Raw genomic sequence first — 22823 nt, 5'->3', positions numbered from 1 at the left:
GCCAATGTAGGTCTTTCAAGACCGGTGTTATGTGGTCTCGGCGGCCGCCCCCAGTCACCAGTCTAGCTGCCGCATTCTGGATTAGTTGTAGTTTCCGAGTCACCTTCAAAGGTAGCCCCACGTAGAGCGCATTGCAGTAGTCCAAGCGGGAGATAACTAGAGCATGCACCACTCTGGCCAGACAGTCAGCGGGCAGGTAGAGTCTCAGCCTGCGTACCAGGTGGAGTTGGTAGACAGCTGCCTTGGATACAGAATTGACCTGCGCCTCCATGGACAGCTGTGAGTCCAAAATGACTCCCAGGCTACGCACCTGGTCCTTCAGGGGCACAGTTACCCCATTCAGGACCAGGGAGTTCTCCACACCAGCCCGCCCCCTGTCCCCCAAAAACAGTACTTCTGTCTTGTCAGGATTCAACTTCAATCCATTAGCCGCCATCCATCCTCCAACCGCCTCCAGGCACTCACACAGGACCTTCACCGCCTTCACTGGTTCTGATTTGAAAGAAAGGTAGAGCTGGGTATCATCTGCATATTGATGGACACCCAGTCCAAACCCCCTGATGATCTCTCCCAGCGGCTTCATATAGATGTTAAAAAGCATGGGGGAGAGGACGGAACCCTGAGGCACCCCACAAGTGAGGGCCCAAGGGTCTGAACACTCATCCCCCACCACCACTTTCTGAACACGGCCCAGGAGAAAGGAGCGAAACCACTGTATAACAGTGCCCCCAGCTCCCAACCCCTCTAGACGGTCCAGAAGGATGTTATGGTCGATTGTATCAAAGGCCGCTGAGAGATCCAGCAGAACTAGGAAACAACTCTCACCTTTGTCCCTAGCTCGCCGGAGATCATCAACCAGTGCGACCAAGGCAGTTTCAGTCCCATGATGAGGCCTGAACCCTGATTGGAAGGGATCCAAATGGTCCGCATCCTCCAGGCGTGCCTGGAGTTGTTCAGCAACCACACGCTCAATCACCTTGCCCAAGAATGGAAGATTTGAAACTGGGCGATAGTTGGCCATACTGGCCGGGTCTAAAGATGGTTTTTTAAGAAGCGGTTTAATGACCGCCTCTTTCAGCGGATCTGGGAATGTTCCCTCACAGAGGGAAGCATTCACCACCCCGCAGAGCCCATCGCCCAGCCCTTCCCGGCTAGCTTTTATAAGCCAGGATGGGCAAGGATCAAGGAGACAGGTGGTTGGTTTCACTCGTCCAAGCAGCCTGTCCACATCCTCGGGGGTAACGGATTGAAATTGATTCCATGCAACTTGACCAGACAGGGCTCTAGCACTCTCCCGCCCCAGCCCTGCTCCCACGGTGGTGTCTAGCTCCTTCCGAATATGAGTGATTTTATCTGCAAAAAACTTTGCAAAATCGTTGCAGGAGATCTTGGGGTCTTTACAAGGCCCCGATGGTAAAGGTGGTTCCGTTAAATTGCGGACCACCTGAAAGAGTCTCCTGCTACTATTTTCTGCAGATGCAATAGAGGCGGCGAAGAAAGTCTTCTTTGCCGTCGCTATCGCCACTTGGTAGGCTCGACGTTGAGCTCTAACCTGTGTCCGGTCAGATTCGGAGTGAGTTTTCTGCCACCGACGCTCTAGCCGTCTCAGCGATTGTTTCATCGCCCTCAGCTCCGAAGAAAACCATGGGGCTGTCCGGGCTCCATGCAATCGGAGAGGGCGCTTCGGAGCCAGACAGTCGATAGCCCTGGTTAACTCCGCATTCCAGCGGGCCACCAGGGAATCAGCTGAAAGGCCATCAACACGGGATAAAGCATCCCCTACCACTCTCTGGAAACCATTTGGATCCATTAAGTGGCGGGGGCGGACCATCCGAATTGGTCCCACCTCCCTGCAGAGGGGAAGGGTCGCGGAGAAGTCCAGTTGCACCAGGAAGTGATCTGACCATGGCACTTCTTTGGTTTCATTTTTACTTAGTGTCAGATCACCCACGTCGCTAGAGGTGAATACCAGGTCTAAGGCATGTCCATGACTATGAGTTGGGCCCAACTTATTCAGGGACAGCCCCATGGAGGCCATGCTTTCCACGAAGTCCCGAGCGGCCCCTTGTAAGGTCGTGTCGGCGTGGATGTTAAAATCCCCTAGGACAACCAAACTAGGTGTCTCCAGGAGAACATCCGCCACGACCTGAAGCAGCTCGGACAGGGAATCCTTGGTGCAGCGGGGAGGTCGGTACACCAAAAGGAATCCTGTACTGCCCCTATTGCCCAACTTCCAGAACATGCACTCAGAAAACTGGGTCTTCCCAGTAGGACGCCTGGTGCAGACTAATGACTTCCTAAAAATCACTGCAACCCCCCCTCCCCGCCCACATGACCTGGGTTGCTGTGCGTAAGAGAAACCTGGTGGGCAAGCGGCAGCAAGGACGGGCCCATCTGTCTCATTCAACCAGGTCTCTGTCACACAAGCCAGGTCAAATCCTCCATCCACAATCAGGTCGTGGATGGCAGTGGTTTTATTCACTATTGACCTGGCATTACACAGCAACACCTTCAGGTTATGTGGGTTTCCCCTGTTGATTCCAGTATCCATCTGGTCAAGGCCAGACCCGGAGGCAGGGATAGTCTTCAAACAACGACTAAACCTGCCTCCTCGGTAATGACATGGTCTGGTCTTAGCGTAACTCCGCCTCCTGCCCATGATCACCGAGATCGGATGTCCCAGTGCTTCCCCCCCTGTGGAACTTGTCCCAGCCATCGTGTTGGCTGGGGCCTCACTCCCAGGCAGCCCTGATCCCACCCCTTAAAAACAAAACACAAACTATACAGAACCAATAAAAGAACAGAAAACAAAAACAGAACAATTACACTAAAATTAATCCCCAACCAAATATCCATTACACCCACCCACCCCCAGCAAGAGAAAAAAGGAAAAAAAGAAATACAAATTTAAATTGCCACCGACTGCTTGAGGACATTTTAAAACACATTGGAACAGGGAAGCAATTGCAGAACACTTCCCAGCTTCCCCAAAAGTTTGTTCCAAATAAGGGCCTGGGCCATGCCCCCTGGGCCAGTTGGAGAAGGCCCTGGAAGGGAGCAGGCCCTGCAGTCCTCACCCAGCCGATGGTCCGAGGCTTCCCTGCAGCAGGAGTCCCTTTATAGCCGGGAGAAAGGGCCTGGGCCACGCCCCCTGGGCCAGTTGGAGAAGGCCCTGGAAGGGAGCAGGCCCTGCAGTCCTCACCCAGCCGATGGTCCGAGGCTTCCCTGCAGCAGGAGTCCCTTTATAGCCGGGAGAAAGGGCCTGGGCCACGCCCCCTGGGCCAGTTGGAGAAGGCCCTGGAAGGGAGCAGGCCCTGCAGTCCTCACCCAGCCGATGGTCCGAGGCTTCCCTGCAGCAGGAGTCCCTTTATAGCCGGGAGAAAGGGCCTGGGCCACGCCCCCTGGGCCAGTTGGAGAAGGCCCTGGAAGGGAGCAGGCCCTGCAGTCCTCACCCAGCCGATGGTCCGAGGCTTCCCTGCAGCAGGAGTCCCTTTATAGCCGGGAGAAAGGGCCTGGGCCACGCCCCCTGGGCCAGTTGGAGAAGGCCCTGGAAGGGAGCAGGCCCTGCAGTCCTCACCCAGCCGATGGTCCTCACCCAGCCGATGCTTTCTTTTATCTTTCCTTCGCCTTCCAAAATTTATCCGTCCTCAATCTTCCAACATTCAGCTTCATCCCGCAAGTTATGAGAGAGGTAGAAAAACTTTTCTCTCTCCACTTTTCTGTGCCACACGGAATTTTATAAACTTCTACCTTGTCACTTCTTACACACCTGTCCTCTAAACTAAAAAGCCTCAAACGCTGCTAAAGTCCCAAACTCTGAAACACTTCATCCCCTTGATCATTTTGGCTGCCCTTTTTTGAACCTCAATGCCACTTACTAGGACGAACAGGAGGGGCAAGGCAGCAGCAAGATTGAGGCAGCATTGCCATACTGCTGGGATAGGCAGATTGACTCTGCAGATGAATTCACATGGCTCCAGCCTCCCTGCCGTCTCATCCTCCCTGGTAAGCAACAGTGACACTGTTGCCTGGAGGCTGTTAACAGTTCTCTCCCACCAGCTTATGTCCAGTGAGATTACACCTACAGGAGACTTTCTCCTACAGAGCACAGTGATCAGTTGGTTAGATAATGGGTGAGATAATATATTCCGTTTACTACTGCCTGAGACAGCTGGGACCACTGCCTCCTGCAAGGATGTCGACCATACCTTGGATCCAGGAAGCTCATTTGACGGTACAGTGGTACCTCCAGTTACGAAAGGAGGCCCAGCTGTATCCCGAAAATTCTGTAACCAGAGGAATGCTTCTGCGCACGCACACAGCGCTGCAGAGCACTTCTGTGCACGCGCAAGCAGCAAACCCACTTCTGGGTTTGCTGCGTTCACAACCCAAAAGTTACTTTACCCGAAGGTAAGGTAACCTGAGGGTCCACTGTAATTGATATGGACAACATTTACCATGTTAGGCACTCTGGTGGTCTCTTGAAGTTTTCTTAAGTGCTTATTTTCACATTCATGTCTTTGTAGACCAATGGAAACATCATGTAAAAAAGGGTTACTTGAATCTGTTCACAATACTTGCATATATCAGTACACATTTTTAGTGTAAGAAAAGTCACATATAAAGGTTTTTAATTGATTTCGACATGATGAAAGAAAAATGTCCTAAATCTTCCAGGAAGCTCATAAAAGTAGCAGATAGTACTAGCACTTTAAACTAAATTCATGTATGGGTACACATGCATGTACACCAGTTGTTTCGCTGTGTGGTCCCATAAATTCATGCTTCTGGTCTTCAAAATAATGCTTTTAAAAAGGCAAAATTAAGACAACATAACAAGTTGAAATTACTGTAGCTATACTGTTGATTGTAGCCAGATAATTGTCCCATAATAGAAAAATTAATTACTGAACAACTCTTGTTTTGTTTCCCCCCAATAGGTGAGAAGAGATTTGAATGCCCCGAGTGTTCTAAAAGATTTATGCGAAGTGACCATCTCTCCAAGCATGTCAAAACACACCAGAACAAGAAAGGTGGAGGGACAGCCCTCGCTATTGTTACCTCAGGTGAATTGGACCCTTCAGTTACTGAGGTGCTCGGATCTCCGAGGATTGTCACAGTTGCAGCCATTTCTCAAGATTCAAACCCAGCAACCCCTACTGTTTCAACAAACATGGAAGAATTCTGAAGGAACATTATTCAAATGCCTAGAGTTGCACTTAAGTTTACATACCTTTCAAGATACGAAAGTGGGCTGGTAAAAGTGTATTACAGAACAGGAAATCATGTAGTCAGTCTTGATTTCTGTAAGTATTCCAAGTTGGAGGACTAGCACAGGAAGTGTACTTTGTATAACAAGATTAAAAAAAAATCAAAAATAAATACAGGGCCAATTGTCATAGATAAATTATGGATACAGCAGATGAAGAAAAGATTGCTTCCACACTGTACTAATTTATGTAGCTATATCACGAGAATGATTTTAATTGGATTTTCCTTCTCTTTTCACATTATATGTAAATGTTTGTTGTAACAACAAACAGTACAAATATACAACAGGATGTCTGTTGGTTAGGGTTGTTTTCACATGAATGTCTCTGGAATTTTCACAGGAACTTTCTTTCTTCAAACAGCACAACAAAAATGCATAATCTAGTAAAGATGAAAACTTTTTGTTTTGTTTTATTTGGTTTGTGAAACATATAGTAAACCTGGCCATCTTTGGTCATTTTTAAAAAATAATTCAGATGGCAGCATGTTACATGGTTCTGAGGTGCACCTCAGATAATTTTGGCCACTACATTATAGTAGTGTGTATAATGACAATCAGTAAACACAAATTATTCTCTAGGAGAGATAAAGAGATCTATAGAGCCAGTGTACACTGTAGCAAATATTGAATCTTAGAAATATATTGACATAAGATTTTAATTAATTTCTATGTAAAAGTTAAATATAGGAACCTATGTGATAAGTCCTATACTTTTAACACATCCCATTTCAAGACATGGGTGATCCATTGCTAAGCCTTGGTTAACTTCATTTATAAAAAGTGTAATTTAAATATTTAAATTTTATTAGAATACTTGGAAATGGTGGGATATAGGATATTGTAGTAGACCTCATGCACCAATGTCAACCTTTTGTCAGTAGCAAATACTGTGGTTATCATACTGAGTTCTTTAGACTTTGACATAACAGCCAAAGAAATGGATGAATACTTTCAACCAAAAATATGAATCTAAATTAACCTGTTCTGTTTCTTTCATTTCAAAAACTGCTGTCCAGGATCCAAAAAGCTACTTTTGGCTTGTCCAAAGGCACACTCAGTAAGGTTATTTGAACTGCAGGCCCTTGTGCCTTATCAGAAATTCCTTTTGAAAATCCCCTTGGTATCAAAAGTGGCTTGCTATATGGCATTGGGGGCTGCTATTTGAGAGGCTCAAGCCATAAGTCACTTTGGAAGCATAGAGGTAGTTGCAAGTGTTGTTTTGTTTTGGTTTTGTTGTTGTTTCTTTTTCTTTCGGGGTTTTTTTTTATCCCATCAAAATCTTACATCCCCCCCCCCAGTAGATAGGCTAGCAAATAAAATTATTTAAATATTTTTGTTGGATCAATAATTTTAATTCTTCAGAAAGAAAACATATTTTTAAAATATGACTGCTGTATATTGGTAGAGGTAAGCTATTACTTCCTCAGTATGCATTTTGTTAAGCCATTACAGTTCAAAAAGCACCAGTTTGTTTTTTGTCACAGATTCAGCTGTAGTCACTGACTACTATTCGCCCTGGACAAAGATGCATATTCCAGATGAGGCTCACAATGCAGGGATAGGGATGCACTTCCAGATAAACAGCTGCATCCATATCGTCTACACATGCAAATTATTGTTTTTGTGTGTAGCTCTGCTTTTCTAGATTGGGGCATCTGTGCAAATTTGAGTATACAACAGAAATATGGCCAAATATATTTTGGAATTGAAAACATTTCCCATAGACATAAATATTATATTTTGCAAATCCACCGTTTGGTAAAGATCACATGACTTTCTGGTTTTTATGTTTTTACACCAAAATATTTCGATGATGGAACTTGCAAGTACAGTGCAAGAAATTAATGTGTATCTTTTAAAAATTATGATTTATGTTTTTAACCTTATATAAACTATCAGTTTTGTGGCATTGCATGCATTTTTAAAGACAAAAATCTACCATTTTGTACTATGTACACTTAGGGATGCCCAGTGTAGTGAAATAGAAGCTGAAAGTCTTTTATACTTTCCACTTGCATACATAGTAAAGAAAACAATTTTACACATTTCTACACTGTGGTTATAAGTGAAAGTTTCTTAAACCTTTTGTAGGCATTTAACAAGTATCCATTTTAGTTGGGTTTTTATATATTATTTTGTATATTTTATTTAAAATGTTTTCAAGCTGATTTTATCTGGCTTTAAAACCTCAGACTCAATTTGATGATACATTTAATACAGATGACCATTAAGTGATGCTAATTATTATTTTTGCAGATCAGCTGCATCATCAAACACATATTTTATCGTTAGGCTTCACAATCAGTGCTATAGAAGTAAAGCAAATAAAATGTTCTTAAAGAATCATGTTTAACTTAGTATTTTATTTTGTAAACAGAAGGTATGAGTGCTCTGCACAGCTGGTAAATATTCTTTTTTGCATATTTTATGTATGCAGATAGGAAATGGAAATTATTTTTTAATCTGCAGCAAATCCCTATTACAAGTGTATCAAAATCTGGTTGGCATCACAGAATCTTAATATAGATTAATCTGTGTTAGCAGGTGCACTTACTATTCCTGGAATTGGAAAGGTTTTAATAATCTGTTCTGCATACCATTCTGAGTCCACTTTTCAGTCTTAGAAGGATCGTAAATTTCAATGTCCTTTATTTGACTCAGTGGGATGTAACTTGTATGTAATAGGGCACAGATGTGCAGTAGTAGCTTATTTAATGCCACTTCACTGTTCATTCCCTTTGCCACCATTACAAGGTTTTGTTTTATCGTACTTATCAGTGCAAAGTGTAACTATCATGGTAGAACTCCAGTGTTGGAATAGGTTTTTTCTTTTCTTTTCAAAATGCTTTCTTGGGATAGGGTTGTGTATGTGTTTCCTGATTACATTAGAAATTGGTGTTAAGTCATTATTTATCACACTGTTTCATGAGAGAAGTAATAAAAGTGTGTTATTTAGAAGAAAAGGTTTATTTGTTAAACTTAGGTAAGCATGATGTTTGGGTCCTATTTTTCAATTTTATAACTGTTTTATTGCAACAATATTTGTATTTAAGTCTCCCATTTCTAATGCCTTGTGATTTTTTTATGCATGTCACTAAATTGTCATCCCGCAAAAATTGATGTGCAGCATAGGGTGTTAAATCTACATAAAGATTTTGAAACAGAAAAAAAATAGTTGGTGGTAAAATTGTAAATGTTTTGCAGAAAACCTTATAAAAAGTTTTGTAGTAATATTTCACTTGTAAATTTTTTTGTAAGAAAAAGAGGGGGAAAGGGGGTGGGGAAGACAAGAAACACCCATTCTAGAATCTGCAAATTAATTCTGCCAGCAAAGCCTCTAAGGCATTAATTTTTACTATGCTAATTTGTATACATTTTGTGTGTTTTTGTGGATTTGAAACTAAAATTGTGTAGACGTTGTTGCCTGCAATAATACTTTGCAAGTAACCTATTAAAATTCTCTTGAGTTTGAATGTATGTTTATTTTTAAAAAACTTGTATTTATTTATAATATTTATATTGTGTGTACTAATTTAAAATATTTGAGTCCTATTTCCACTCAGACTCAGTATTCAAGCTGGTGTATACATAAACAACCTTTAAAACATCAAGATTGTAATAAGATAGTGTGTAAGCATATATCCTAATAAACATGCATAGGATTGTGCTATAAAACTAATATGTAGTTCAGCAGCAGGAAGACACATTCCTAATCAAGAACCATCAAAGGGTGAGAGCAGGTGTGCCCCCCACCATATATTTCTGAACTACAACTCCCATTAGCCCCAGCCTACTTGGCCAATAGGGACGTGGGTGGCGCTGTGGGTTAAACCACAGAGCCTAGGACTTGCCGATCAGAAGGTCGGCGGTTCAAATCCCCACAACGGGGTGAGCTCCTATTGCTCGGTCCCTGCTCCTGCCAACCTAGCAGTTCGAAAGCACGTCAAAGTGCAAGAAGATAAATAGGTACCGCTCCGGTGGGAAGGTAAACTGCGTTTCCGTGCACTGCTCTGGTTTACCAGAAGCAGCTTAGTCATGCTGGCCACATGACCCGGAAGCTGTACGCCGGCTCCCTCAGCCAATAAAGCGAGATAAGCGCCGCAACCCCAGTCAGTTATGACTGGACTAATGGTCAGGGGTCCCTTTACCTTTACCTTACTTGGCCAATAACCAGGGGTGATGAGAGTTGTAGTTTAGCAACATCGGGAGAGCAAAGTTTGCTCACACTTCGGTTAGAACCTCAGCAATGTGACAAATGCTTTATGTCTAGGCTGGGTCTTAGACAAAAAGGGTATTTGCATCTGTAAAGAATGAACCTCCCAAATGGATCTCCCATCTGCAGCTGTGGCAGAGGAAGTGCTAGATTGATGTCTTGCCTCAGTAAGAGTCAGAATGAGAGCCAATAAACAAGCTTAATCCAGACAAGACTGAGGTACTGTTAGGGAGTGGATGTGATGTGGCCTGCTCTGGATGGAATTACACTCCCTCTGAAGGAGCAGGTATGTCATAATTTCAGGGTACTTCTAGATCCATTACTGTTGGCTTGAGGCTCAAGTAGCCACAGTGGCACCAAGTGCCTTCCAGCAGCTTTGACTGTGGTTCCAACTGTGTCCCTTTCTGGACAGAGGCAACTAACTTGTCTTGTCTTTGCCCTGATAACCTCTAGGTTGAATTACTGCAGTGTGCTGCCCTTTAAGACAATTCAGAAACTGCAGCTGGTGCAGAATGTGGCACAACTGCACTGGCTACCAATTAGCTTCTAGGCTTAATTCAAAGTGCCAGTTTGGACCTATAAGGCCATATGCGGCTGAGGCTCTTCTTCATGTGACCTATCCACAGGCAACAAAGAAGGTGGCCATATGAGAATAGGCCTTTGCAGTGGTGCCTCTGTGGAATTCTCTCCCTAGGAAGACATTCCCACTGCCACCTTTATTTTTAGGTGCCAGGCAAATACTGTCCTGTTTATCCAGGCTTTTGGCTTTTAATTTGAAGGGTTTCAGGAACTTGTGGCCTCTTTTAATATCGTGAAATCTGTTAACACCCGTCTTTAATTTTATAGAAGCATTTTCAGGCTTTTTTTGGTTGTATTTGTCCTAATGTGTTTTAATGTACCGGTAAGTCACTTTGGGTCACTTTTGACCCAGTGAATCAGAACAGCAACATATGTAGGATCCAGGCTGTTAAGACAGCCCCCGTTTTCTTTTCCAAAGAAAACTAGCAACAATAAATACTGGGATTCAAAAATCTATGAAGGCTGCTTCTAATAACTCAATTAAATGACTGTCTTTAAACAGCAGACAATCCACTTCAATCCTATTCCACATCACAAGCTGCTTTTGAAGCTTCACTCAGTTTCAGAAGCCATTTATCACTAACAATCTGCTTAATGGACAAATACAGGCAAGCCTTCCTAGAGGGAGATGAAGTTACGACTAACTTGCTAGTGTGTCAGGCGTGAGCCAGCAGTAAATCACACTGTGCAAGTTAAGAGTTAACAATTAGCAAAAACACAATCTGCAAAGGAGTGTCAGGCTTAATGAGCGCAGCAATCCATCTCCAATCGTAGCTGTCAACCGTCCCTTATTTGGCGGGAAAGTCCCTTATCCCAGTGCCGTGTCCTGCTGCTGTCCCTTATTGATGATGTCCCTTAAATAATAATAATAATAATCCCAGTTTTCAAAGGAAGCAGCTCCTCTCCCTCCCTCCCTGCCGGCCAGGGAGGAGGGAGGCTCCAACTGTGTTGCTTGGCTGCGTTTTCACCCAGTAAGGAGTCTAAGAACGACAGGGGTGGAGCTTGCATGCTTTGTGCCAATCAAATTGGCCGTGTTGCCTGGGGACTCGCCTTTGCTCAGCGCTTCCCAGCGGAGAGGTGATGGTGGTTTTCCTTGCTGCATCCCCTTTGCCGGGTTGCTGTGCTGTAGGAACCACCGCTTGAGGCTTCATTTGGCTGCTGGTTGACTAAAATCCCTTATTTTGGCTGCTGATCCCTTATTTTCGAGGCTGCTGGTCCCTTATTTTCAAATCTGTAAGTTGACAGCTATGTCTCCGGCAGGTCTTGCCCCCCATGAAGCAGTTGCTGATACTGAAGATCCTTGTCTCCCCACAACTGCCTAAGTTCGCTCCTCTCCAGGTTTTCCCCCCAAGCAATCGAAGACTGTGTCTGCATGCTGCCAATCTCTCCTCTGCCCTTTTCATGCCTCTTCCTGTTCTGGGAGACAAGATTATGTTGCAGCAGGAGGAGGCACTCATGACTCTTCACTAGCTGACTCATCTCTGCCTCTTGGCCACCCTCTTCTGCTTCCATCTCTGCTTCTGGACTTCTCTCTGCCACAGACTCCCCTTCCTCACTTAGCCCTGTTACCTCCTCAGCATCTGACACAGGCATAAGCAAACTCAGCCCTCCAGATGTTTTGGGACTACAACTCCCATCATCTCTAGCTAACAGGACCAGTGGTCAGGGATGATGGGAATTGTAGTCTCAAAACATCTGGAGGGACAAGTTTGCCTATGCCTGATCTGACACCTTCTCCTTCCTGTCTTCTCTCTGTGACCACTGGTCATGGTCCCAACAGAACTCCCTAGGCTCTGAGCCTTCTTCCCTTGGTACCTCCCACTAGTCCTCCCCTTCCCCCTCCTCCCCTTCGCCAGCTGGTACCTCCCACTAGTCCTCTGCGCCCAACCGGTCCATGACACAATGTCACACAAGAATCACAGCACATCTAGCTCCTGAAGATTTTTGTAATAATATTACTGATATTATAAAGGTAAAAAGGCAAAGGACCCCTGGATGGTTAAGTCCAGTCAAAGGAGACTGGGGTTGTGGCGCTCATCTCGTTTTCAAGATGAGAGAGCCAGCATTTGTCCACAGGCAGCTTTCTGGGTCATGTGACCAGCATGACTAAATCGCTTCTGACACAACGGGACACCATGATGGGAGCCAGAGCGCACGGAAACGCAGTTTACCTTCCCGCCACAGTAGTACCTATTTATCTATTTACACTGGTGTGCTTTTGAACTGCTAGGTTGGCAGAGCAATGGGAGCTCATCCAGTCAAGCAGATTTGAACCGCCGACCTTCTGATCGGCAAGCCCAAGAGGCACATTTTTCTTCAGCTCTTGAAAGCAAAAGTTCTAGTTTAATATTCTTCCTAGTCACTAGTGGTCTAAAAAACGGTAGCAGGGAAGGAAACAAACAAACAAACCACTGGCCAGTTTTTGACGCACTTCCCTAATATTCTCCGTGAATCTGCAGCTTGCCTACTTCGCCATTTCAAAACTCTGAGAAACTGAAGCCATTGGCTGCAAGTTGGGCTTCTGCGAACACCTGCCTAGAAGCACTTTGATAGCGGCACCCGCCCTTGCCCAAATGAAAACACCGTTTGGAAACCAATGCATTTATCGAGCGGCTAGTTTTGCTGCCTTGAAGCGAGCCAGTCCATTTGCTCGTGGGGAGGACCTGCCACTCTTCCGCGCGCGGGGGCAGAGACCCCCTGGAGGAGTGTCGCTAAACATCTGTGTGACGCACCAGGCATTAAAAAACCTTCGCCAGCCCTTAGCTTCTACGTTGCCCCCCTTCCCCCCCCCCCGGCGTCGCAGCGGCTGATGGTTCCTTCCTGGCAAGCCGTGGCCCTAATTGGCCAGGGCCGTGATTTGTTTCCCTTGAGGAGCGGCTTGAGGGTGGCCCGGCCGTGACTTTTTTCGCTCGTCCCCAGGGCAACGGGACGCCGCCGCTGATTGGAGCAGACGGAGCAGCGAGTTGAACCGGACGCTGGCGGGGGCGTGGGGAGCAACTCCGGGGCCGGCAATGAGCGCCAGGAGCAGCGGCAGCAGCAGCAGCAGGTGAGCTGCCCGCGCGCTAATTAGCGGGAGCTCCAGAACTGCGCGGGGAAGGCGAGGAAAGGGCGTCCAGCTCCGCGTCTCCGAGAGAAGTTGGGAAGAGCGCGCAGCCGCGAAGGAGAGCATTGCCAACGAAGTGCCCCAGTTGCTGCAGCGCCGCCACCGCCTCCTCCTCTGTGGACGCCGGGCTGGAGATGGAAGAGGACGAGGACGAGACGACGCAGGAGAAAAGTTTCGCGGAGGACGCGAGGGCCCAGTTCGTGGGGCGCCGCGTGGCGCACTTGCTGAAGCTGAAAGACGACAAATGGAGCCAGTTCCTGGCGGAGGAAGACAACCAGAAGCTCCTGCAGGACTTTCTGGAGAACAGCCGCCTCACTTTGCTGGCTTTCTGCCTCCCTCTATCAGGAGGGCTGGCAGCTGGGACGAAGGTAAATAATGGGCGGGGAGGTGTTTGGGTGGGGTTTCCAGAACAGGGGCGCCTTCTTGCAGTGCGCCAAGTGGACTGTTTTCTCCCTTGCCTCCTGTGGGCTCCGTCAACACCCAGCCATGTGGATGTGTTTGGTATGGGTGACTTCCAAATCTCGAGGCACCCTGGGGTGCCAACGTGAATAAAATATTGGGGGGGACAGCTAAGCCCCACCCCACATAATAGATCACATGTCGTGGGGCACACACACCATCTGAATGGCATTTCCCATCAACTTTAAGGGGTGTGGACCCCTCCAATATTTTATTGGGGGAGCTGAAGGGGCCTTGGCTCCCATGGAGCCATTCTAGAAGATGTTAACTCCAAAACTCATCAGGTGTTGGGGAAAGGTGGTCAGTCAGGTATGATGTTCTACTATGTACACATCTCATAAGATTTTTATTTTTTATGTTGATATACTTGCGCTATAGGACTATAACTTCAGATTGCTTATACACAAGTTCTCTATGTGATTGTACCCATGTATACAGTCACTTTCTTGTGAATTGGGTTGAACTGACCATGGTCCACAGTGGACTGTTGTAATTTTCATAACGGGGGGGGGGCGCTGCTCAGCTCAGTCAGTAGAGCATGAGACTCTTAATCTCAGGGCTGTGGGTTTGAGCCCTACGTTAGGCAAAAAAGATTCCTGCATCGCAGGAGGTTGGGCTAGGTTGCTTCCAAATGTATGCTTCTGTGATTTTATGATTCTATCCCACCCAACCTCCAATGACAAGAAATATTGCTGGCTATTGTGGGCCTACCTGTGGGCTGTAACCACCTGCAACCTGTTTGTTTTCTTTACAGCATCCATACATAATGAAGAAAATTGCTTGGTTTAGTTGTGGGGACTGTTCCTGAGAAGTTTCTAATTCATAGTTCTTACTTCAGAATGAGTTTGCATTATTTAACACTAATCCCTAGACTAGAGCTATGTACCACTGGTCTGTCAATATATTTCCATTTGGTTATAAAAACTGCACAGGTAATTCATTGATAGAACCTCATCTCACATATCCTGTTTGAAACAGGTTCAGTGCTGTAATCCTGTCTGGTTGCCCCAAAATATAGAACACCTTTCCTTTGAGACCTGCTAAAGCCCAAGTCTAAGCTCTTTTTGGAAAATGTTGTAAGACCTTTGTGCCTGAGCTGGTTTTTTATTTATTAATATGCAAGTCTGATTTATCTGTTGCGAACTATAGTTTGATTGTGTTGTTTCTGTATTGTAACTCACCAAAAGCCTAAGCAATGTTACAGGTTACAAACTCAAACAAATGCCAGTAAGTGTGGCCGTTGTTTCTGAATCTGTAATGTAAACAATGTAGGTACATTTTCTGCCTGTTTGCTGAACAGCACGTTTATTTATTTGAGAGACATTCTCTGCTGTAGTAAAAATGCTATTGTGTATTGTATGTAACACTTGTTAATTTGCTAAGAAACTGAATTTCAGAAAGATTTGTATTGGTAATTGCTTCCATGTGATTCACAGCTTTCAAAAGCTTCTTTTCACAACTTATTTATCACAAGCTGTTAACTTGGGGTGGTTATGCTAAATTATCTCACCTTGACTTTACATGAGGTAAGATTGCAACTTGGATTGTGATGTAACTTCTGAGTTATGATACCAGTTCATAGGGGAGGGGAAGTGAAGTCTAATACAGTGGTACCTCGGGTTAAATATGCTTCAGGTTACATATGCTTCAGGTTACAGACTCCACTAACCCAGAAATAGTACCTTGGGTTAAGTACTTTGCTTCAGGATGAGAACAGAAATCGTGCTCCGGCGGCGCAGCAGCAGCAAGAGGCCCCTTTAGCTAAAGTGGTGCTTCAGGTTAAGAACAGTTTCAGGTTAAGAACGGACCTCCGGAATGAATTAAGTACTTAACCCGAGGTACCACTGTACTTCTTTCCTACTGCTGTGTCTGTGATGAGAAGGTTCATAGTCTGATTATCTGGAATTCTCTTTTGTTCTTGGTTTACTTTTTACTTCAGATTTGATCTTCATAACAACACACTTACTTTATAAATTCAGGTGGGAAAGGCCAAACAAAAATAGATAAAACTCGTATCAATATGTTGCAACTAGAGTTAAAAGTTCTAAATTTCATTATAAGACAATAATTTTAAAGGCATTTCATTGCACAAAGTAATAGAACAAAAATCAAAGCAACCCACTACAGTAGCTAATAATTTTGAAGTATGCTTCATACTCTCAGCAGTATGTAATAAATCTGGATCAACCCTAATTAAACAAGGTATCCAGATTAAAAATGAGTTTACTAATTAGGGTTGCCATATGTCCTCTTTTTCCAGGACACATCGTCTTTTTCATAGGTATGTAAAACAAGTCGTCATAGAGATCCATAGTTAAAAGTAAAAGTTGGCAAATGTTTTCTTTTTTGCTCTTCAAAATATGGCAATCCTAAAAGTTTACTTTATTTTTCAAATTTATTAATCTAACATCAAGGTTATTTAGTCTTGGTATACTTCGGTATAAATTGCCTCCATAATGCTGCATTGTGGGAAAATAAATGACCAGAAATAAGTTTCCATACATAGATTGTCCTTCAGTAGAGCAGCAAGGCTGTGACTAGGGAGACGGGGAATCCAGCAGCCCTATACACACACACAAATAAAACACACACACACACACAGTGGAAGCTCCAATCCAGAAGCATATAAGCACCACAGCAGGATATACAACCACTAATTCACTTGTTGAATCTTCTGTACATCGTGCAAGTGTGCACATCATTCCAGTCATCAAAGGGCTTTTTTTTTGTTTGGGATACATCGCAGCTGTCCTTTGTGCCCCATAGTTTCCAAAGTTGTTTATGGAATGTTGCAACATGCGAGCATGAATCTTGGCAGTCCTGGTACTGCGTTATGGTAATCCTCTGTAGTTGCAATATTATGGACCTAACCTGTTGTGTTGAAGAGCTATTCCACTCTGGTCTGGTTTGCATGGAGCATGGTTGCTTATCTTAATCATGGTTCCTAATATTAACTCCCAGATTGGCACAGTTATAGTGTTGCATGCCACCCTACAATCTCAAAGCAGTGCAAGATTCCAGCGGTTCCAGGAACTTGCCCAGTTTCCTCAGAAAGAAGGACAGTGGTCAGTGAAGACTGTGGTGTCTTCATATGACGTATGGTTTATTTGCACATATATGCATGCGAGCCTATGATGGAGGGGTTCATGGCATTAACATCCCAATAAGGTCTTGCTTCTCCCATAGCTACAGCCTTGGTTTCCAGCAGAAATCATGAATGGTTCTGTGTCCCAGCTGCCCAGCCTGCTTCCCACTTCTGGTTCTAGCTCACACACCTCAAGTCAGGCTTTTGTCTTTCTAACTACCAGTGAGCTGAGGGAGGGGGCCCCACTCATTTGTAGTCTGGCACAGGACCACTTTCTTTGTTACTTTAATGACCCATTACCAAGAAACTTGTCTGGCTATTCCAGCAATTGGATTCTTGTTGAATCCAGGAATGAGAAGGGACTCTGGCATTCAGCCTCCCCCCCCCCAAAAAAAAACCCCTCACAACATTATATAAATTATCAAATGAATGAGTACATATGGTCACAATTCATTCGCTTGAGAATTGTAGCATATCTTTCTGGTTTAGATACCCAGTGGCGTGAAACTCAAAACCGTTTGTATTATGAAGAACACAGACTGCGTTGGAGCAGAAAACTGCAATGAAGCCCTCAAATTTGCAGAATTGTCTGGAGCACCTATGGAGCAAGTAATGATTTTCTTAGAAGAGGTACTTCTAGCTTATGTATTTCTTCGTAATTTTAACTTCTCAGTCTTTAACCACACTACACCAAATAGATGGATTTCAAACCTCCCCCAAACTTGCGAAAGGGTGGAAAATCCTTTGTAACTTCCGATTTAGATCAAATGGTTTGACCTGGATGTTGGTTAATTGGGTTTATGAAGAAGGGGTAGCATGGGCCCGTAGCTATACAGAGCTGGGGGGGGGGGGCTGGTCTCTCAGGTAAAAAAAACAACAACAAGTTATCTTTTACCTGAATATTCAACCCTCCTTTTTTTCCTTGTAAAGTAAAATATAAGGAAGAGTATGCAGACAGTAACACCCAGTAGCTCACAAAAGCAAACAGAATTTTACACATCACACTGACCATTGTTTAAAACAAACTATGGTTTAATGTGCAAGAGCATGTTGTTGGCATGGTGTATAAAATATCTTGCAGCTCTTCCCCCACCCTGCTGCGCTTCTGTACAATGTTATCATCTGAACTTGGTTTCATTGTTTGTTTCCCCCAAACAATCCTAGAGCAGTAACCAAGGTTTGTTCTTGGCTTACTGCTTGTAGTTTGCTTAAAGAAAACCATGAATGAGCACATGCCGGGAAGATACAACAAGCCAGCCTCTGGTTTGTTTTGTCCGCAGCAGAAGGGGGAAGGAGCATAGCTGTCAACTTTCAGATTTGAAAATAAGGGATCAGCAGCCTCGAAAATCAGGGATCAGCAGCCTCACAGTCTACGGGATATCTAACAATCCGGGATAGCAGCGGGAAACGGCGCTGGAATAAGGGAATTTCCTGCAAAAAAAGGGAAAGTTGACAGCTGTGGGAAGGAGTGATTAAACCATAGTTTAAAACCATGTCTTGTTGACGACGCAGGAACCAGGTCGTTGATTAGGATTTCTGCTTCAGGGTTTATTCTGGGGGAAGTCAAAATGTCATTAATGAAGACTTAGTTTTCTCGTAATATGTTGTAGAGAGCATCATCCTTGAATGCTTTCCACATAAAATGGCAGGCCGGGGTAGATGTTAATGAGAATGGCTATTTGAGAGCAAATTTACTTGTTAAATAAGTGATCAGTCTGCTTCTGCACTATTGCTTACTCTTAAAAGTTCCCTCTAACATATACAAAATTGGAGCTAGCAAATGAAAAGGGATCCTTTAATCCAAGTTATGGAAACTTACACCTGGTGTCTCCTCTGTAGTTTTATATGTGGCAGGCAAGAACTTTTCTAATCCCCTAGGCTTTTCAACTAATTCTTAAATACTTTTTAGAAGCTGAGATTTTTACTGTGCAGCTCAGCCTGTAGGCTTTAAGCGCTCTTGGTGTTTTGTTTTATTATATTGTTTATAATTTTTATGTTCTGAACTGCCCTGGGATATACATTATGAAGAGTGGTATATAAAAGCTCTAAATAAATAAATAGTCTCCATGTTATTCCTTTATTGCAAGCAGATTGGACTAGAGACTGGAAATAAAAGGGTGAAGTGGCATTAAGTTTAACCAGCAAGTTTGCATTTAGCAAACATTATCACTATGGGAGATGTGTAGCAACAAGCAAGTGTATGTGAATGTAGTGGTTACAAATCATATTTATAGTGCCACTGTGGCTGTTTACTTAACTAATTTATTGCACAGAGATCAGCTGAGAATTTCACAACAGCAGAAATGCCTAGTCAAATATTTAATGTAAAGATCTTGCATTGCTCAACATGCTTTTGATTATTTCTTACTAGATACTTGTCCAAAGTATTCATGCCATGTTGGGTTTCTTTTATTAAAAAAAAAAAAATCTTTATTTAAAAAGGACTCAAAAGTGTGAAGATAAGAGACAGAAATGCTAGCCATTTCACAATCAATCAAGGATCTTGGTTTTCCTCATTATCCTCATGCAAAAACCTGACACTTCCTAGAACATACTACAAAGAGTAAAACTTGGAGAAATTTGTATCTCTATCCCTAATTCCTTTTTTAAATATAATAAATTACTCGACTCCACCTATTAGTTTCCAGCTATTCAACACTTGTGCATATTCCCCCTTACCACCATTGATAATTTTTCTACTAATTAGGTTTGATTTACTTGACATTCAAGTCTTCTTCCATGACCTAATGTACAAATTTTTTTGCCATTGTTTTTATAAAGCCATGCCCAGTATAATCCAAAATGTAGCAGAATGGGCCTGAAAAAGAAAACATGTTGAGGCATGTCACTAAGAAACTGAAAGTGTTGCTAGCTTTGAAGCCTCCCTCCCCGCCCCCCCCAATGCATTTATATTAGGCTTGGCATATTTCAAAAAGTTAAAAACCAGGACACCTCCAAAGTTGTTGAGCTTTTTAAAGACAAAAAGCCAAAAGAAACATGATTGACTTGCCTAAGACCCAGGACAAAGCGCCACATTTCGGAAATCCCCCCCCCCGACGTCAATTCCGCCTTTGAAACCCAGGGAACATACAGGTGTATGGCAACCATAGTTTATATGTTGTGTTTTTCCTCTATCCCACCACTGTTTTTCACTTCTTTCAGGTTATACTGCCCATTCTTTCCAATAAGAAAAATAATGAATCGTGGCCACATGTTGTTTCCCTGGACATGGAACGGCATGTAGAAATCATGAAAAATAAGGCATATATTATGGCTGGAGCTATGTCAGGAAGAACTCTCCTTCCCATTCCAACAGTTGCAAGAGATACTGAGTTGCATGAGATATGTACTGAAAATAAGTAAGGAGACACTCTCTCTCTCTCTCTCTCTCTCTCTCTGTGTGTGTGTGTGTGTTTGTTTACATCAAAAAGAAATACATTTTGCTTCATGTTCAAGCAGAAGGTAAAACGTTTTGGTTGAATCCTTAAAAATGTCAATAAAACTGAGTGGTGGGAGTCACCTGTCAATGAGATGTACAATACCAAACAAAGCAATGTGTACTTCAAGTCTTTGGAATGTAATTGCAATGAGTGAACTAAGTAACAGATTTTTGATTACTGCATTATTTTTATTTTATTTTTTTAGAAAAGCACAAATTACTAAAGCTTATTTTACGCCAAAATTAATATGGTATAGCGATAATCAACATTAGATTTTAATTCACAGAAAAGTAAGTTTTTTTTTAAGGCAGACTTTATTAAACCATTAAAAACGATACCTTTTTAAAATGGCAAAATAAGAGTTTGAAACTGGATGATCACAAAAACAATTTGGCTTACAATTTGGTTTGCCAAATCTGAACAAATTTGCCTGGTTGGACACTGTTCATTTAGAATAGGGGTGAAATATGCTGGAAATGGGGTAGAAAAGTTTTTAGTGTAAAACTGGAAATCGGCACTTCCCAATGTAAAAGAGAGACTGTTCCAAGATGAAAAACAGACAGAAAATAACACAAACCAAAAAATGTGATGGAGGGGCTTACAATGCTAAGCAATATAAACTGATCTAAGTACAAAGTAAGGCAGGAATATAGAATGGTTACATGCACTGTAAAATGTCACTGAATTTAAGAATGTGGGAATCCTGCCATTTTCCTAACTTGCAGGCAAGACTCTTTCACAAGATCAGTACTGCATGCAATAGAATCAATGGTTATCAAGTGGTCGCATCAAATACAAGACACTGTGGGAAGGAATTCAGCTGAAACTCTTCTTCATGGCTTTCACTCAGATCCTCAGGTTGAGCTAGAGTTTTGGGAAGAAAGAAAGGATAATCTCTTGTGCATATATGACCAGGTAAGCAATTAGCAATTCATGATCATTGTTGTACTTTTATCTTTGTATATAATGTAAGTTAGAGCTGAAAATTTGGATACAGTAGTAGTTTTTAACTTGTAGATACTGCCAAGCAAGCTGAGGTTTGTTGTCTGTGCTCTGGTAAACTCTAGGTTAGATTACTGCAACATGTTATATGTAGGGCTGCCTCTGAAGATGGTTTAGAAATGTCAGCTGTTGTAGAATTCAGTGGCCAGATGGTTTGAGCATATAATGACAATCTTGGCCTCACTGCACTTAGTTTCTGGACCCAATTCAAAGTGCTGGTTTTGACTTATAATGTCTTATACAGTTCAGACTACAATACCTCAAGGACTGCCTCTCCCCATATGAACTGACCCAGACCCTGCAGTCCATCATCTGTGAGCCTTCTTCAATGTGACCCCTCCACAAGAGGTCTGGAGGGTGGCAACATGAGAATGGGCCTTTTCTGTGGTGGCTCCCTGTTTGTGGAATGCTCTCCTCAGGGCCTCTTGCCTGGCATCATCATCAGGCGCCAGGCCAAAGGCCTCTATAAGCAGGCCTTTGGCCTTTAAATATCTGTGGCCTTTAGAAGTGGGTGGGATTTTTTTAAAAAATGTATTTCTCTTTCCTCTTGGTTTTAATTTACCCATGTGGGGTTCATTGTCTGCTTTGGGTTGCCCTGGGCAAGATAAAATGTGACTCACAAAGTAAATAAAGGATAAATAAATTGTGACTACAACTCCCATTATCCTTGAGCATTGGTCAGGCTGGGGCTGATGGGAGTTGGATTCTAGCAACATCTGCAGGGCTTCATATTCCATTCCCCTGCACCTAAACTACAAGAGAATACAGTGGTGCCTCGCAAGACGAAAAGAATCCGTTCCGCGAGTGTCTTCGTGTTGCAGTTTTTTTCGTCTTGCGAAGCAAGCCCATTAGTGGCTTAGTGGATTAGCGCTATTAGCGGCTTAGCGGGCTTAGCGGATCAGCTGATAAGTGGCTTAGCGGATCAGCTGTTAAGCGGCTTAGCGGCTTAGGATCAGCTGATAAGCGGTTTAGCGGCTGGGGAAAAGGGGGGGGAACCCCGCAGGAACTCGCAAGACATTTTCGTCTTGCGAAGCAAGCCCATAGGAAATTCGTTTTGCGAAGCACCTCCAAAACGGAAAACCCTTTCGTCTAGCGGGTTTTCCGTCTTGCGAGGCATTCGTCTTGCGGGGCACCACTGTATTATATTCACCAAATACCTACAACTAGTCAGGTTTCCCTGGGATAATATTCCACATTGGGGGGGGCGCACCACTGAGAAGGGGGAGGCAGGGGAGGCACCTAGAGCAGTGTTTCCCAAACGTTTTTGGGCAACGGCACACCTGTGTACTAAAAAAAAAATCTCGCGGCACACCACCATTAAAGCCCCGCCCCGTGACGTCAGCGCGCAGCGTCACGCCGGGAGGGACGCACAAAAGTGAACGTTTTTTCCCTCGGCAGCTCCTCTCAGCTGCGCTCAATCCACCTCGGAGCGCAGGAGCGATGCCTCTCTCTGGCTCTCCCTCCGCGCAGGCTGAGGGAGGGAGGGAGGGGCGCGTGTGACCCGTCTCTGCTGGGAGACCAAACCCAGCGAGACAGAGTCGCGCGGAGGCGCCCAGGCAGCGCTGCCGGCTGCGAGGAGGAGCGCCAGGCAGCAGCAGGAGGCGCGGCCTCTCCTCGCCGCCCCCGCCCCGCCTCTCGCCGCCCGACTCGCCCGCCTCCCTCCAGGCATC

The 22823-nt window shown here is 44.1% G+C and overlaps 2 protein-coding genes across 5 annotated transcripts in view; both read left to right on the top strand.

The window, feature by feature from the left end:
- SP4 (Sp4 transcription factor) overlaps positions 1-8749 on the top strand; it is a 28329-nt gene extending 19580 nt beyond the window's left edge. The window contains exon 6 of the mRNA XM_081164550.1: positions 4941-8749. Within this exon, the coding sequence (XP_081020676.1) occupies positions 4941-5188 (248 nt within the window). The 3' untranslated portion in view covers positions 5189-8749. The remainder of the gene's footprint in view (positions 1-4940) is intronic.
- A 4256-nt stretch (positions 8750-13005) lies between these two features.
- Positions 13006-22823, top strand: part of DNAH11 (dynein axonemal heavy chain 11) — a 149016-nt gene continuing 139198 nt past the window's right edge. Inside the window, exons 1-4 of one of the 4 annotated variants that reach the window (XM_081164247.1) lie at positions 13006-13535; positions 17243-17341; positions 19874-20070; positions 20877-21066. In XM_081164247.1, coding sequence (XP_081020373.1) covers positions 13302-13535; positions 17243-17341; positions 19874-20070; positions 20877-21066 — 720 coding nt within the window. In that variant the 5' untranslated portion in view covers positions 13006-13301. Of the gene's footprint in view, positions 13536-17200; positions 17342-19873; positions 20071-20876; positions 21067-22823 lie in introns of those variants that run through there. The other 3 variants (XM_081164246.1, XM_081164248.1, XM_081164249.1) reach the window with 3 other exon arrangements.

This window comes from Podarcis bocagei (assembly GCF_964188305.1).
Source record: "Podarcis bocagei genome assembly, chromosome: 12".
Taxonomy (NCBI): Eukaryota; Metazoa; Chordata; class Lepidosauria; order Squamata; family Lacertidae; genus Podarcis; species Podarcis bocagei.
The sequence above is the reverse complement of the archived record's forward strand: the minus strand, read 5'-3'. Positions and strand labels throughout refer to the sequence as shown.